The 16,720-nt window shown below is 51.4% G+C and overlaps 1 protein-coding gene across 1 annotated transcript in view; it reads left to right on the top strand.

The window, feature by feature from the left end:
- Nova2 (NOVA alternative splicing regulator 2) overlaps positions 1–16,720 on the top strand; it is a 36,486-nt gene that overhangs the window by 623 nt on the left and 19,143 nt on the right. The window contains 1 exon segment of the mRNA XM_021223172.2: positions 15,924–16,067. Coding sequence (XP_021078831.2) covers positions 15,924–16,067 — 144 coding nt within the window.

The following is a 16,720-nucleotide window of genomic DNA, read 5'->3' as shown; positions in this document are numbered from 1 at the left end:
CATGGGTTGTCCCGGAAAGGGGCCGGGTGTGGACGGTATGAGAGACCGTGCGTGGGGGACAAGCTGGGTGGGTGTGTTGGGTGACATGGAGGAAAGGGTGGGTGTGTAAAACTGGAGGGGGGGAGCAGATGGAAGGCCAGGACAGGTGTGCGGATCTGTGCGGGTACTGTAGGGCCTGGGTACGTGACATTAGGGGACCATGGATATGACAGGGCAGCGTGTGTGTGTGCGTGTGTGTGTGTGTGTGTGTGTGTGTGTGTGTGTGTAAAAGGCATGAGACCCTCCAGGATGGATGTGTAACAAGGGAAGGTGTGTGCTTGTCACTCCGGAGGGGGCTCTCGTACTGTGACACATGAGTGAGGGAGGGGGGGTGTGACATTGCAAGGGGGTGTGTAGGGAGGCAGAAAACATGGGCTCCGGGTTGTGGACCGTGAGGATACGCGTGGACTGGGGGAAGGGGTCCCGCATGTGGGATACCAGTGCGTAAGGGGGGACCCGGAGAAGCTGGTGCTGGGGTGTGACAAGGAAAAGGGTGTGGGTGTGACTCCGGAGAGGCTGTGGCTGGGTGTGACACATGGAGGTGTGCAACAGTGACATCAGAGGAGGTGTGTGTCCGGGGGTGGGGGGGTATGGAAAGGGAGAGCTGGGACTCGTGGTTCGGCGAAACCCACTGAGGGTGTGTTCACAAGGACTGGGGAGAGATGGAGTTCCATGCTGTTAGTATTCAGGCATCTGTACTGGCCTGCCTTTGGAGTTCTGACTGGATACGCCCTCAGCTGCTGCCACTAAGAACACCACCTGTGCCCATTCACTATGCTCCCTTTTACAAGGGCCCTGCCCACCTCCCATCCCTTTCTCTCTCTCTCTCTCTCTCTCTCTCTCTCTCTCTCTCTCTCTCTCTCTCTCTCTCTCTCTCTCTCTCTCTCTCTCCCCCTCTCTCTCTCCCTCTCTCTCTCCCTCTCTTCCCTCTCTTTCATCTCTCCCACTCCTCCTGCTCCCAGAGGCCGCTCTCCCCCACCCTCCCCTTCCCCTTTCTTACCATCCCTCCCCCTTAATAAAAAGCCTCTCCGATTGAACTCTGTGGCATGGCATCTTCCTCTCTCGAGTCACTTTTTTTTTTTTAATTTTAAATCACAACACAAGTGACTAAGGATGTATGCTCAGGACACCCTGGATCCCGGAGATATGCGGCACCCAAATGCGTGTGGATGTGTAACACAGGAAGGTGTGTTACACCAGCTGGGGGAGAGGCAGGGTGTGACAGCATGCGGATGTGAGGCGGCTCAATGTTAGACACCCCGAAACGTGTAGGCTGCTCAAAACGGACCCTGTCTGTGTGTGCATGGCCTGGGAGAGGTGTGCGTGTGCACAGCGAGAAAAGCCAAGCTAAGCAGGGGACTCGAGGTGCTGCCCTGGATGCCAGTGGGTACGGGAGGCAAGTGGGAGGGTAGAGGGGGATCCTCAGGGCTCTCTGGCTCTCTCATAGGAAGGAGACCCCAAAATAGACAGATTCTCGCTCCCGGTCTCAAAATGCCCTCTTCATCTTGCCTTGAGCAAAGAGGGTCTATAACCTTCCTCCAGCTCGGTTTGGTGGTAGTCAGGGGCCGACTCCCCACCCCCTCCCCTGGAATATGCATGACCCCCACTTCTTTTCTCACCCCAGGCCCCCCCCTCACCTCCAGCCAGGTGGGGCAGGATTTCAAGTTCCCTTGAATGGCTGGGAGGGTGCTCAGCAGAAATTGAAGGAAAGGGAAGTCGGGGGGGGGGGGGGGAGGGGTGGAAGAGAATTTCCTGCCTGTCTTCCTGGCACCCACCCCCAGCACACACACACATGAAAATGTCCAAAGCCGGCCGGCTTCCTTTCTTCCTTCCTGCCCTGCCGCTGTTGCCAGTCCCCGCAAGGATCAGGGACCCAGATTTGGCTAGGCGGCAATGGCAGTGAGTGAGTGGCTGCTAGTGACTGTCCCTTCCAGGCTGTTTGTAGCTCTTACTACCACCCGGCAGGCTCTGAGATCTGGGGGAATTTTTCAACACAACCCTCTAAAGAGACTATTGAAGGTGTGTGTGTGCGTGTGTGTGTGCGTGTGTGTGTGTGTGTGTGTGTGTGTGTGTGTGTGTTTTAGCCAGTGAGGGAAACTGAGGCTCGGTGAGATGAAACCGCTTATCCAAGGTCACAGGGCTCCTCATTGACAGATCCAGGATTGATTGAACCCTGGACTGATTGGTTGCAGGTCATGGAGACTAACCACTGGGATTTCAAGTTTCCTTCTACATGGCAAAGCTAAGTGCAGTCTTTAGGGACTATAACCTGCAGACTGTCCTCCACCTCCAGACCGTATCTGGGGAAACCGAGGCCAGGAGATACAAAAGAGTAGTTCTCTATTGAGAGAAACAGTCTGGAGCAAGGCAAGCGTTGGTGACTTGGATCTCAAAATTGCTGGTTCCTTTCAGTGGAGAACAGTGGTGGCTGGGGGACGCTTGGCCAACCCCTACCGCTCTCTGAGCTTCTGTGTCTCCAGCTTCCAAATGCAGACATGACAATAGGGTGTGCATAATGTCATGATGGTTGGCATATCATTGCTTAACGTCTGACATGCAGGTCCATCTCACCCTCCCCATGCGCTGTGATGGCAACATACTAGTAAGTTATAATCATGGCTAACATTTGTGGTGCCAGGAAATATTGTGGAAACTATTGGACGTGGGTCATTGAATGCTTCCAATTCAGTTACCCATCTTCAAATGAACAGCTGAAGCCCAGAGAGGTTTGGAAACTTGGGCAACAGCATTCAGCTAAGCAGAAGCAGGGCTATGGTTTGAACTCAGGAGACTGACCCGACTGTGTGGACAGATTCGATGGTGGATGCCCCGTTCAGAGAGGACCCTGAAGTTCAGAGTGATGAAGGACTCTACTAGGGCATCACAGATGATAACAGGCCAAACAAACCATGTTGTTAGGGGCAGTGGGGGGAACAGGAGCTAGTGGCTCTTCTGGCTGGTGTCTGGATGCCTGGCTGACTGATAAATGCCACTGGGAGGAAGAGGAGGTTACTCTGGGCAAGAGGACTCCAATGAAGAGATTGGAAGAAACTCCAACCTCGGGAGTTAATTGAAGAAATCAGAGAAACTGCCTGTAATCCCAGCTATGGAGAGGCTAAGGCAGGGTGATTGGAAGGAAGGAAGCTCAAGGCCATCCTGGGCTACATAGCCAGACTCTGTCTCAAAATAGAAAAGTAAAATGAATAAACAAAAAAAAAAAACAGGGCTGGATTCCAGGACAGCCTCCAAAGCTACAGAGAAACCCTGTCTCGGAAAAAACTAACAAACAAACAAAACGGGGCTGGGGATCTGGTTCAGCTGTGGAGCCTTTGCCTAGAATTCCCTAGTGGGGGCCTGGGTACATGTCACAGTGGTAGAGCCCCTGCCTAGAATCCCCCCAGTGAGGGGCTAGCGGTGTGGCTCAGTGGTAGAGCCCCTGCCTAGAATCCCCCAGTGAGGAGCTGGGGGTGTGGCTCAGCAGTAGAGACCCTGCCTAGAATCCCCCAGTGAGGAGCTGGGGGTGTGGCTCAGCAGTAGAGACCCTGCCTAGAATCCCCCAGTGAGGGGCTGGCTGTGTGGTTCAACAATCATATACTTGCCTAGCATGTGCAAGGCGCTGAGTTCCGTGCCCAGTACTGAGGTCTGGGGGCAGAGGGCCCTGGTAAGCTTAAGAGTGTCCCTAGGGAGAGCCTTAAGGTGGCTCAGCTGGCACAGGCGCTTGCTGCGTGAGCCTGGTCCTTTGGATGTGATCCACGGGTCACACACAAAGAAGCAAAGTGAGACACACACCCGTTGCCCTCCATGCACACGTCTTGGCCCGTGATCCCACACATGCATCGTGCACGCACACACACAACAATACAAAAATAAAGTTAACAGAGTGCCGCCTGTAGTGCAAGCCTGTGGTTCTTAGGCTCTGACTTTACTGCCCTGATAATCTCGACTGGCCCACCATGTGCAGGCACAGACATACCTCATGCTCCAGGAGCTCCCCACAGGGATCTCAACCCCAGAATCCCTTCCCCGCAACACACGCACACGAGCCCTGGATGATGGGGCCTAGAAACATGACCCAGGTTCAATTCTCAGCACCCACACAGTGCCTCACAACCAGTTAAAGCTACGGTGCGAACCCAGTGCCGCCTTCTGAATTCCGACGGCACTAGGCACGCACGTGGCGCACATACACGCGGTGCTGGCGAACATTTTTTTAAGACTTATTTTATGTCTCTGAGTGTTTTTGCTAGTATGTGCTCACTTAAGAAAATCACTTATACACATAAAATAAACAAATCTAAAACTAAAAAGAAATAGAGTTGTGGAAGGAAACCTTGCATGGTTCAAAGCATATCACCACCGTGTATTTGCCATGGGACTCTCGGCCAGGGATATAAATGATCCAGGACTCAGTTTCCCCTCTGGAAAATGGGAACAGTAGGATTTACTGCTCTAGATAGACTGAAGTGTCTGAGTGGCTCTGTCCAGTTACTGAAATTCCCTGGGAGAGCTAGACATGGTGACCCATGTTGGTAACCGCCCCCCATCCATGTGGGCTCCAGGGATGCAAACCCCAGTCCTATTGCTGGTATACATTGTCACTCATGAACCGTCCACCATGACTCCTAACTCTGCCACCAAGAATCTAGAAGAAGGAACCCTTTTTTTTTTTTTTTTTTTTTTTTTTTGGTTTTTCGAGACAGGGTTTCTCTGTATTGTTTTCGAGGCTGTTGGTCCAGCCTGGCCTCGAACTCACAGAGATCCGCCTGCCTCTGCCTCCCGAGTGCTGGGATTAAAGGCGTGCGCCACCACCGCCCGGCGAATGAACCCTTTTTTAAAAAAAATTTTGTATCATTTTAAATTGTGTGTGTGTGTGTGTGTGTGTGTGTGTGTGTGTGTGTGTGTGTGTACATATGCTCATATGCATGGGTGCCCTCAGAGGACAGAGGTGTGGGATTCCCCCCTAAAACTGGGGTTATTAGCTGTTGTAAGCCGCCAGATGTGGACTAGCAACAGCACTCCAGACATTTGCAGAAACAGGCTTGCCATCTCTTCAGTCCCAGAATAACCTTTTCTTTTTTCTTTTTTTTTTTCTTTTTTGTCATTTAAGTGAGAGTTGCCTAAGGGGGCATTACCCTTTCTTTTTGTTTGGTTTGGTTTGTTTACAATCATATTACATTGTTCATTCAAGTGGATGGGACACATCAGGTCAGCTTGTGGAAACCGACTTTCCCCTTCCACAGTATGGGTCCCAGGCACCAAACTCAGCTCACTGGAGGTGGCAGGCGCCTTCATTTGATAAGCCCTCCTACCAGCTCTGCCCCCCCTTCCCTCTCTTCTCTTCTGGTATGCTATGGAATTGAACCCGGGACTTCACATATGCTAGGCAAGTGCTCTACCCCTGTGCTACGCCTCCAGGCCCATGGCACCTGTCTCTGGGTCCCTAACAGTGTCACACCTTCAGGATGTCGCTCTGAGCAAGCACTGTCCAGACAGGCTGCTCCTCTGCGTATGAAGGGACCCCAGACACCTTGATGACCCACCCCTCCCCAGCACATGCCTCCACGCCACACCCACAAGGCCTCACGGCTTTCCCCGGTAACCCCCACCCCCACGCTTCTAACGACATTCCCCATCTCACACCCCAGCCTCCTCTTCATATAACGCGTCACCTCTCCCACCCTCGGCCCCCACCAAGAACAGGGACCATGAGAACAGCAAACCCTCCCTTGGTTCCCTCTAGACACGGTGTCACCCAAAACCTCTCTAAGATATGGCCTCTTTGACCCCATGTGCGTGCTTGTGTGTGTGTGTGTGTGTGTGTGTGTGTGTGTGTGTGTGTGTGTACACCTGTGTGTATGCACAGAGGCCAAAGGAAGATCTCTGATGTCCTTGTCTATTGCCTTCTGCCTTATTCCTTTGAGTTGGGGTCTCTACTTGAACATGAATCTTACTTATTTTCGGCTAGGCTGACAGCAAGCAAGTGCCAGCAAGTCTCCTGTCTCCACCCACCACAACACTGTGTTTAAGACATACTTGAGTGTGAGACTTTTTGTATAGGTGCTAGAATCCAAACCCAAGTCCCGGTGTTTCACAGTAACTACTTTTAACCACTGAGCTGTCCCTCTCCAGTCCCAAATGTTTTGTGGCTTGTGCGCATGTGTGTGTGTGTATGTGTGTGTGTGTGTGTGTGTGTGTGTGTATTGTTTTGTATCAAGACATAGTTTTCCTGTGCAGTTCTGGCAGTCTGGGTGTGTAGCCCAACATGGCTTTGAGCTTGCAGCAATCCTCCTGCCTCTTGAGTCCTGATATTAGAGATGTGTGCCACTATGTCAGTGTGGGCTCTGATTTTGTCCCTGGTGATCCCCCGGGGAACTAAGCCACCTTACAGGATCCAGTGTCCACTCTTACCTTGAGAGTTCAGGTCTCTTGGGTAGACAAACTTTATTTGTAAGACCTGGAAGCATAATCACGGGGGTTGGCCGGGGGCATAGTCAGCAGAAGGAACCAGCCGAGCCAGCTTTGTCTTGAGGTGGCCATGCTTTGACACAGCAGCCCTGGAGGAGACAGGTGCAAGAGGGGCAGGGAACATTCCTGGTCAACTTCTCTGTCACCGTCACTGGACTCTGGGAGCTGTGGGAACCCAAGCGGAGCTACGGAGACTGGGCCGGGAGTTCTGGCTTCTGGCCCGCATTTCTCACAAGCACAGAAAGCTCAATGATGGCTGTTGAGACCGGGAAAGGCCTGTGAAGTCTGAGGGTTCCAGGGTCAGCCACGGTCAGTGTCTCTGTCTTTGCTGGAGGAAACAGAGGCCTGGCTTCTTCCCAGAAGAGGTGGAACTCTGTGTTGGTGGCATGCCCCAAACAGGAAAGCTCGGTGGAAGTTTCTAGAAAGGACAGAGGCAGACGGAGGTCCACAGTGGGGACTCCCAAAGTTAATATTTTCGAGTTTCTGGCACTCAGGAGGTTTCATCACCCACAAGTGGTTTTGTTTTCTTCTTGACTGTTGTGTCTTTCCGTTGATGCTTGCTGTAAGAGGAAAAGCCATTTCCACCTGCACAGTTGTCATTATTGGCAGTGGTTTTTAAATCTCACACCAACTCTTTTGGTGGATTATTTTCTTTCAGTTGATTTTTTTTTGGTGTGGGAAACAGTGAGTTTTATTATGAATCTTTAAAGTCTTAAATTATCTGTATTCATTTTGTGTGTTTATGTGCGTGTGCGGGCACATGTGCACGTGAACACTAGAATGCATGCACGGCACACGTGTGGGGGTCTGAGGATAGTGGTTTTCTCCTTCCACCATGTGGGATCAAGCTTGAGGTGTTAAGCTTGGCGGCAAATGCCTTTGCCTCCTGAGCGTCACACTGGCCCCCTTGTTGTGATATTTTCATAAGTATATCACTGTACTTCATTCATGCTTACCCTCCGTTAGAACCCCTTGTCCCTCCCTTCCTTCCGATTTCATGTCTTACATAGAGGATGGATGGATGCATGGATGGATGGACGGGTGGATGGATGGGTGGATGGATGGATGGATGGGTGGATGGATGGATGGGTGGATGGATGGATGGGTGGATGGATGGATGGGTGGATGGATGGGTGGATGCATGGATGGATGGACGGGTGGATGGATGGATGGGTGGATGGATGGGTGGATGCATGGATGGATGGACGGGTGGATGGATGGATGGGTGGATGGATGGGTGGATGGATGGGTGGATGGGTGGATGGATGGACGGGTGGATGGATGGGTGGATGGATGGATGGATGGATGGGTGGATGGACGGACAGACGATGCATACATGCATGAAACATAGATAAACACACACACACACATATTTGAGACGGGGTCTTGTGTAGTGCAGGCTCTCCTAAATCTCTGTAAGTAACCCAGCATGACCTTGAACTCCTGATCCTCCTGTTTCCACCTCCCAATTGCTGGCATTACAGGTGTGTGCCACTGTGCCCAGTTTACATAGTGCTGGGGATCAAACATAGGGCATCATACGTGCTAGACAAGTAACCTCCCTTTGAGTGCGCATGCACCCCAATAAGTAGATGAATTTTGCATCTGAAACTTGCTATATTTTGCTTTGTTTTGTTTTGTTTGGTTTGGTTTGGTTTGGTTTTTCGAGACAGGGTTTCTCTGTATTGTTTTGGAGGCTGTCCTGGAACTCGCTCTGTAGACCAGGCTGGTCTCGAACTCACAGAGATCCGCCTGCCTCTGCCTCCCGAGTGCTGGGATTAAAGGCGTGCGCCACCAATGCCCGGCTCCTTTTTGGGTTTCTGTTCCTTGTTTTTCTTCACAGAAACAAGGTCTCGTGTTGGGTAGGTAGGCCTGCAGCTCTCTCTGTGGTCCGGGCCTTTAATGTTTCACTGGTGCTGGGATTAGAGGTGTGCCCCACCGTGCCCTGTTGCGGTAACTGCCTCCCATCCGCCACAGCTGTTTGTTTTAATTACATTCATTTAGTTAATTAGTATTCACTAAAGGTGTGTGCTTGTGTGTGTGAGCACGAGTGTGAGCACGTGTGTGTTTGTGTGTGTGAGCACATGTGTGAGTGTGAGCACCTGTGTGTGCGTGCATGTGCGTGTGTCCATGTGTGTGTGTGCGCGCGCGCATGCACATGGGCATAAGTATACCTATGCAGCGGTGATCAAGTGGAGTCAAAGAAGAGTTTGAGGAGGAGTTGGTTCTCTTCCACCCAGTGGGACTGAGGGATCGAACTCCAAAGGTCCGGCTTGGAGGCAAGCACCCTTACCCACTGAGCCATCTTGCAGGTCCAGGTTTCTTTGGTTGGTTTTTTAAAACAGAAACTCCCTCTGCAATCCAGGCCTGGCTGGGCATGTCAAATCCTTCAGCTTCCTGAGTTCTAGGATTCAGGATGTGCGCAGCCATGCATGGCTGGAAATCTTTTGAGGCATCTCCCTGGTCCATGATTCCCACCTTTGAATAAATGTGCTTCTGTGTCTTAGGAGTTTAAGGGAAAAGGAATCTATTGTCTGGGTGGGCTCCCTGCTGTATCCCCAGCATCTAATGCAAGCATGGGCATCAAATGGGTGCTCAAGGAGGGCTTCTTGCAGAAAGGGAAGAAAGAGAGGAGAAGGAAAGACATCGCGAGTCATAGAAGAGCAGAATCAAGTATATGACAGAAGAAAACTAGAGAGATCTGGCGAGATGGTTCAGGGGGTAAAAAAATAGTAGTAATAATAACTTCCCACTGATAGCCGGGCGTTGGTGGCACACGCCTTTAATCCCAGCACTCGGGAGGCAGAGGCAGGCAGATCTCTGTGAGTTCGAGGGCAGCCTGGTCTACAAAGTGAGTTCCAGGACAGCCTCCAAAGCTACAGAGAAACCCTGTCTCGAAAAAACCAGAAAAAAAACTTCCCACCAAGCTTGATGACCTGAGTTCACTCCCCAGAACCCACATGGTAGGAGGGAAGACAATCAACTCTCCAAAGTTACTCTGTGACCTACAGACAGACAGACAGACAGACAGACACACACACACACACACACACACACACACACACCGGGGGGGGGAGGAGCAAACAAAATGTAATGACAACGCTCTACAAAGGAAGGTACTAGAGAAATTCCAGACTGGAGACTAGGCATGAGGCTGCCCTTGTATCACGAGGCCTTCCCCGGGCAGGGTGTGAAAGTGCTGGTCTGTAATTCTAGCTATTCTGGAAACTGAGGAAAGGAAGATGGTGAGTTGAAGGTCATCAAATAGACCCTATTTCAAAATAAAAAAACTAAGATGAAGACTGGAAATGTAGCTCAGTGGTAGAGCACTTGCTTCAAATCTATCCACATGGTAGAGCCCCCGCCTAGAATCCCCCAGTGAGGGGCTGGGGTATGGCTCAGTGGTAGAGCCCCTGCCTAGAATCCCCCAGTGAGGGGCTGGAGGCGTGGCTCAATGATTGAGCATCTGCCTAGAATCCCCCAGTGAGGGGCTGGAGGCGTGGCTCAGTGGTAGAACACTTGTCTAGTATGTAGAAGGCCCTGAGTTCAAGCCAACTGTTAATACCACAAAAAGAAAACAAAAGAAGTAATGGGTGAGACGGCTCAGCTGGAAAGACACACACTACCCTGTGTGATAAACTAAGTAGAGGGAAATAACTGGCTGCTACAGGCTGTTCTCTGACCTCCACGTGCGCTGCATACACACAAATCAAAGAGCACATTTCCAAAGAGCGGGGCACAGAGTGGGCAGACTAGACGATGAGGGACGGAGCGTTCCCCCTCTTTCTCCCACCTCCCAACAAAATCCCCATATTCCAAGCATTGTTTTCCTACTCACAGAGCACCCACTATGTGCTGAGCACTAAACAGGACTTTACTGCAAGCTCTTGGGAGGCTGAGGCAGGAGGCTCTGGAGTTCAAGGCCATCCCGAGCTAGACAGAGACAACTTATCTCAAAACAAAAACACAAGAGAAGTCCCGGGGTGGTGGGTTTAGTGGCGCTCGCCTTTGATCCCAACGCTCCAGAGGCGGAGGCAGGAGGATCGCTGCAAGTTGAAGACCAGCCTGGTCTACAGAGCGAGTTCCAGGGCAGCCAGGCTAAAATTAAACAAACAGTGCATGGCAGTGGTGAAAGCGGCGTATGGCGTGTGTAAGTGCCATGAGTCCAGAACATTCCAGCTACCTTCCGGTTCATTGTTTGAGTGGATGATTACACCCCCTGAAAGTCAGTGCTGCTGTGTCCCAATTTTACTATATCAAGTATCCAAAGCCATCCAGACTTTTTTTTTTTTTTTTTTTTTTTTTTGGTTTTTCGAGACAGGGTTTCCCTGTGGCTTTGGAGGCTGTCCTCGAACTCGCTCTGTAGTCCAGGCTGGTCTCGAACTCACAGAGATCCGCCTGCCTCTGCCTCCCGAGTGCTGGGATTAAAGGCGTGCACCACCAACGCCCGGCTCCATCCAGACTTTCAATAAGAAAACCTCTGCTTCCTTTGGGATTGTCTGCCTGCCCTGTATGGAAATCCCCAGTTGAAGCTTGAGGGGTTGTGGGACAGAGGGAATGAGGTGTGGACATCCCAGCGTTCAGAGACCCAAAGGGAACCTGGGAGAGATGGTTGTCATGATGTAGGCTGTCATTCCAGCACTTAAGTGACCGAGGCAGGCGGATTATGAGTTTGGGGCCAGCCTAGGATGCATGGCTAAGCCGCATCAAAAAAAAAATTGGGGTGGGGGAGGAAGAAAGAAAGTGAATTGAGGGGGGTGGGGGGGCGGATGATGAATGAAGAGGCTCCCTGGGCTGGTTGGGGAGGGAGGTTAATTACCTAATAGGCTTAATGGTCTGATTAGGCCATTTTAAGAGGATTGCCTTGGGCTCAATAAAACCCTTTTATTCTTGACTTCCTCCTCATGCTTAGAAGGTCAAGTCCAGCCACCAAACCCCACACCACCACACAAAACACGTCAGGAACCCAGTACTGGAGTGTGCCCACGCTGAGGTGGGAAGAGTTTGGCGCCTGCGGTGTCCAGGTCGGCTTTCTGTAGGTTGTGCAATTCTAGGAGGGAGCTGAGGACCTGGAACATGGTAGGCAGATGCTCCTCACTGGGGGACTCTAGGCAAGTTCTCTACCACTGAGCCACACCCCAGACCCTCACTGGGGGATTCTAGGCAAGTTCTCTACCACTGAGCCACACCCACAGACCCTCACTGGGGGATTCTAGGCAGATGCTCTACCACTGAGCCACACCTCCCAACTACAATAACGGTTTTCTTTCATCTGCTCTGGGAGGCAGCTTAGCTCACCGTACTACCTGTTGGGATATCGTGTTAATGCTAAAAAAAAAAAAAAAAAAAAAGACACCCTATACTTAAAAAGAAAAGCCTTTAAAAGGCCTTGGAAGCAGAACGGCCCAACTCCCTTTCTCTTCCCACTTTTTATCCCAAGCCTACTGTGCTGCTGCATGTGCGGGGGACACTGAGGTGTGCCTTGTTGGTGTGGCCCTTATTGGCTCTATGTGACAAATCGCTCTGGATATATGAAGCAAGGTATAGGGGAAGGGAGGGATCTTCAGTCCTCAGTGTTCCAGGAAAGGTTTTGAGATCAAATTACAGAGCAATGGAACCCCCAAAATGATAAAGAGGAATTGCCAGGCAGGGAGCATCTGCAGAGGCCGTGAGGTGGGAGGGAGCAGATAATATTCTAAGAAATGAAAGGACGGTGACTCTGGTGCCCCTGGGCGATGAGGAAGCTTAGCTGAGTAGCAGGGCCCTGTCACAAAAGGCCTCCCACTGAAAAGGCTGTAGAATTTTACCCTGGGAGCACCTGGGGCTAGCTGCTCATCTAGAAGTTAAGAGTTAGGTTAGAGATTTGCCTTAAGGACGCATTAAGTAGGTGTTTTATGCATGAATGCATTGCTGAGGACCTGGATCTATAAGAATGAATGCCCGGAAGTCAGCAAGATGACTTAGTGGGAGCCAGGAGGTGGTGGCGCACGCCTTTAATCCCAGAACTCGAGAGGCAGAGGCAGGGGGATCTCTGAGTTCAAGGCCAGCCTGGTCTACAAACCAAGTTCCGGGATAGCCAGGGACACATAGAGAAACCTGGGGCGGGGTGGGGCGGGGTGGGGCGGGGTGGGGCGGGGTGGGGCGGGGTGGGGCGGGGTGGGGCGGGGTGGGGTGAGGGGGATAGGGTAGTAGGTAAAGACTTGCTGTCAACACGGATGACCTGAGTTCAGTCCTTGGGCTCCCCACAGCAGGGGAAGAAAACTGACTCCCACAAGTTGTCCTCTGGGATGTATAACACAAGCCTAGCCCAGACAACAAGTTCTAAACCGATAAGGAATCCTATCTCAAAAAAAAAAAAAAAAACCACAGCATCCCATGATCCCATGTTGTCCTCTTGTCATCACACACCTGCAAACATACATGCAAGCATGCATGCGTTCCCCCAGCCATGCACAATGTGAAAAATCTCCAATCCAGCCCTGTCCATTTCCTTAGTCAGCCCAAGCCCCTCACCTCTTGCAACACCCACCTCCTTCACCCTCGCCCTTACAATCTGTTCCTGTCACAGACATCAGGGGAATAGTCTTGTTTTGTCTTCTTTTCGAGATAGGGTCTCCTATAGCACAGGCTGGCCTTGAACTCACTGTGTAGCTGAGGAGAGCCCTGAATTCCTGCCTCTGCCTCCCCAGTGCCGGGATCACAGGTGTGCCCCACCGCACTCGGTTTATATGGTGCTGGGGACCGAACCCAGGGCTTCATGTCTGCTAGGCAAGTGCTCTGTGTAGCCCAAAGCCAGGCATAGTGGCACATGCTTTAATCCCAGATCTTAGGACATAGACGAAGTTGGATGTCTATGAGCCCGGTCTACATAGTGAGTTCCAGGACAGCCAGGGCTACATAATAGAAGGACCTTGTGTAAAAACAAAGTTTTTTGCTTATCTATTTATCTGTAAGTGTATGCATGTGCGCACGCGCTCACACACACACACACACACACACACACACACACACACACACACACACCATGGCATACTATCGGAAGGCCAGAGGACAGTGTACAGGAGTCAGTTCTCTCCGTCCACACTGAGTGTCCTGGGTTTTGAACTGAAGTCATGAGGCTTGGCAGCAAGCTCCTTTGACCACTGAGCCATCTTGCTAGCCCCAGAGGAATGTTCTCAAATCCTGAATCAGCTCATGCCCCCTAGATCCTCCCATCCCTCTTGGGGTAAGAGCCAAAGACCACTGTGGCCCGCAAGCCTCACCACTGCACCTGCTACCAACACTGACTCCTCCTCTTCCCTCCATCAACCCACTGCCTCCTTGATGCTCCTAACGACTCACATGCCTTCCTCTAGGATTTTCATTCTTGCCTTGTGGCTCCGATGATGGGGGACGTCCTTCTGTATGTGTGTTTCTCTTACTGGTTGATGAATAAAACAGTTTGGCCAGTAGAGGCGGGAAGATAGGCCGAACTAGGAGATGAGGAAGATTCTGGGACAGTAGGCAGAGAGAGACCGTGACGAGAGGCCATGTAGCCGAGGAAGGAGTAACTGATCTGGACCCTTCTCCAGTAAGCCAAGACCATATGGAAATACATAGATTTATAGAAATGGCTTAATAATTAAGACAGAGCTAGCCAATAAGAAGCCCTGGATATGGACCAAAAGTCTATAAATTAGTACAAGTCTTTGTGTGTTTATTTGGGGCTGAGAAGGGCAGCGGAACCTGGCGGGACAAGAAACCCCGGTGTCGTGCCTTGCCTCCTCCTCCGCTGGACCTCAGTGATAAAAGCCCAGCACAGGGACTCCAGAGCTAGGCTGAGTTCACATTCCAGCTGTGTACCCTACCCAGCTCAGTGACTCTGGGATGATTCCTTATTAGCCTCATCCCTTCATCTGTAGAATGGGTTTCTTTACAGGGACAGTGTGAATTAAATTAAATTAAAGTAACAGATGTTTGTAAAGTCCTTGGAGTGGAATTGAGTGTTCATCAGGTGCTGTGGATGGATGACTGAGAGCTGGGCTGGACCAGAAGCCTGTCATCTCAGATGCTCTGAAAGCTGAGGTGGGAGAATCAGTCCTCAAGTCCAATACTTGCTTGGGGTACAGAGTGAGTTCAAAGCCAGCCTTGGGCAATCTGGTGAGACCCTGTCCCAAAAATTTTAAAGGGGACTGGGGCGTGACTCAGTTGTAGAGCCCCTGCCTAGAATCCCCCAGTGAGGGGCTGGGGGTGTGGCTGGTAGGGCCCCTGCCTAGAATTCCCCAGTGAGGGGCTGGGGGCGTGACTCAGTGGTAGAGCCCCTGCCTAGAATTCCCCAGTGAGGGGCTGGGGGCGTGACTCAGTTGTAGAGCCCCTGCCTAGAATCCCCCAGTGAGGGGCTGGGGGTCATGGCTCAGTGGTAGAGCCCCTGCCTAGAATCCCCCAGTGAGGGGCTGGGGGTGTGGCTCAGTGATAAAGTGCTTGCAAGAGACCCTCAGTTCAATATCCAGGGCTGTAAAACAGTAAAAGAACGTGTGTATGCAGTTTTGGAAAGGCCTTTCCTGGCCTTCACATCTGATCTTGCACTCCTCTGCCCTCCCCACCCCTTTTCCTGCTTGGTTTTTCTCTCACACTACTTCCTCTCATCCTGCATGAACTACAGGGCCTCTCCTCGCTAGAAGAATGCAGTTGTGTGTGCTCTAGCTAAGATTACTCGAATTCTCATGACCTTATTTGCACACAAAATTCAGGAAGCTTTTGCTGTTTCCCCACATTACTGCCAAGTATGTACACAAGCAGGTGCTCAGCCATTGTTTGCTGAATGAATGAATGAATGAATGAATGAATGAGTCCTGGGGGTGTGGCTTAGTCCGCAGAGTGCTTGCCTAGCAGGCATGAAGCCCTGAGCTCCAGCCCCAGTGTCACATAAATGAGTTATCGGGGTGCACTCCTGTGATCTCGAAACTCGGGAGATGCAGACAAGAATTCAAGATCAAGAATTCAAGACCATCCTCAACCACATAAGCTGAGGCCAGTCTGGGCTACGCAAGAGCCTGTCTCACGAAAATAGATGGAATGTAGGTCAGGCATGGTGGTGCACACTGGGAGACAGAGGCAGGCGGATCTCTGTGAGCTTGAGACCACAGCTCGTCTATACTGTGTGTTCTAGACCAGTGAGGGTTACATAAGGAAACTTTGTTGCAAAAAAAAAAAGAAAGAAAGAAAGACTGTGAATGAGTGAGTGACGATGGTTTTGTGTTATCTTTCTAACTGCTATTGCCATGGTCATTGCTACGGTGTAAAGCCGTGATTTTCTTTTTGGGTCTCATTCTGGGATTTTCCTGGAGGTGTCTTCCTAAAGTAGGACCCCTCCCTCCCTCCCTCCCTCCCTCCCACCCTCCCTCCCTCCTTCCCTCCCTCCCACCCTGTATGCCCTGCAGAGGAAGGCGAATACTTCCTGAAGGTGCTCATCCCCAGCTACGCAGCGGGCTCCATCATCGGCAAAGGTGGCCAGACTATCGTACAGCTGCAGAAGGAGACAGGAGCCACCATCAAGTTGTCTAAGTCCAAAGACTTCTACCCAGGTAAGCCCCGGACCATCCAATCGCCTGAAATAAAGCTAGCTCTTCCTCTCTCCGCTTTCCTGAGCCCTGGGTTTGAGGAAGGTTGCACTAGAGATGGTTAGGGCGATGGTTAGGGCGATGGAAGGGGGCCTGCCTTCCCTCCCCGGAGAGAGTCTGAGCAGCCTGCAACCCAAGGGGCCTGGCCTGAGCAGATGGGGGGTGGGGGGCAGGGCCAGACAATGAGCTGCTGCATATTCATGACCTCATTTACATTACACCAGACAGTGGTGTCCCTTCCCACACACCTGCTGCCTCTGCCCGGTGGGTCAGTTGGAGCAGCCAGGGTGGGGAGGGTGGCAGGTGTCAGGGCTGGTTGGGGGCAGCCATTAGAATTGCTCACACCCCTCTGTCCATTTAGACTCGTTACCCTTTCTTGCATCCAGTTTTCTCTCCTCTGAGTTGCTTTGGAGAGGGAGCACGTTTTTTTTTTTTTTTTTTTCATTGAGATGACTTTTCATGTAGCCCAGGTTGGCCTGGAACTTCCTTATGGAACCAGAGAGTGACCTTGAACTCATCATCCTGCCGGCACCTCCCAAGTCCTAGGATTACAGATGTGTGCCCCATAGCCAGTTTGTTTTCTTGGGGCATTTTGAAACAGAGACGATCTCCCTCTG

The sequence above is a fragment of the Mesocricetus auratus genome, unplaced genomic scaffold (assembly GCF_017639785.1).
Source record: "Mesocricetus auratus isolate SY011 unplaced genomic scaffold, BCM_Maur_2.0 Super-Scaffold_100038, whole genome shotgun sequence".
NCBI classification, from domain to species: Eukaryota; Metazoa; Chordata; class Mammalia; order Rodentia; family Cricetidae; genus Mesocricetus; species Mesocricetus auratus.
Note: the sequence above shows the minus strand (reverse complement) of the source record. Positions and strands in the feature narration are given on the sequence as shown.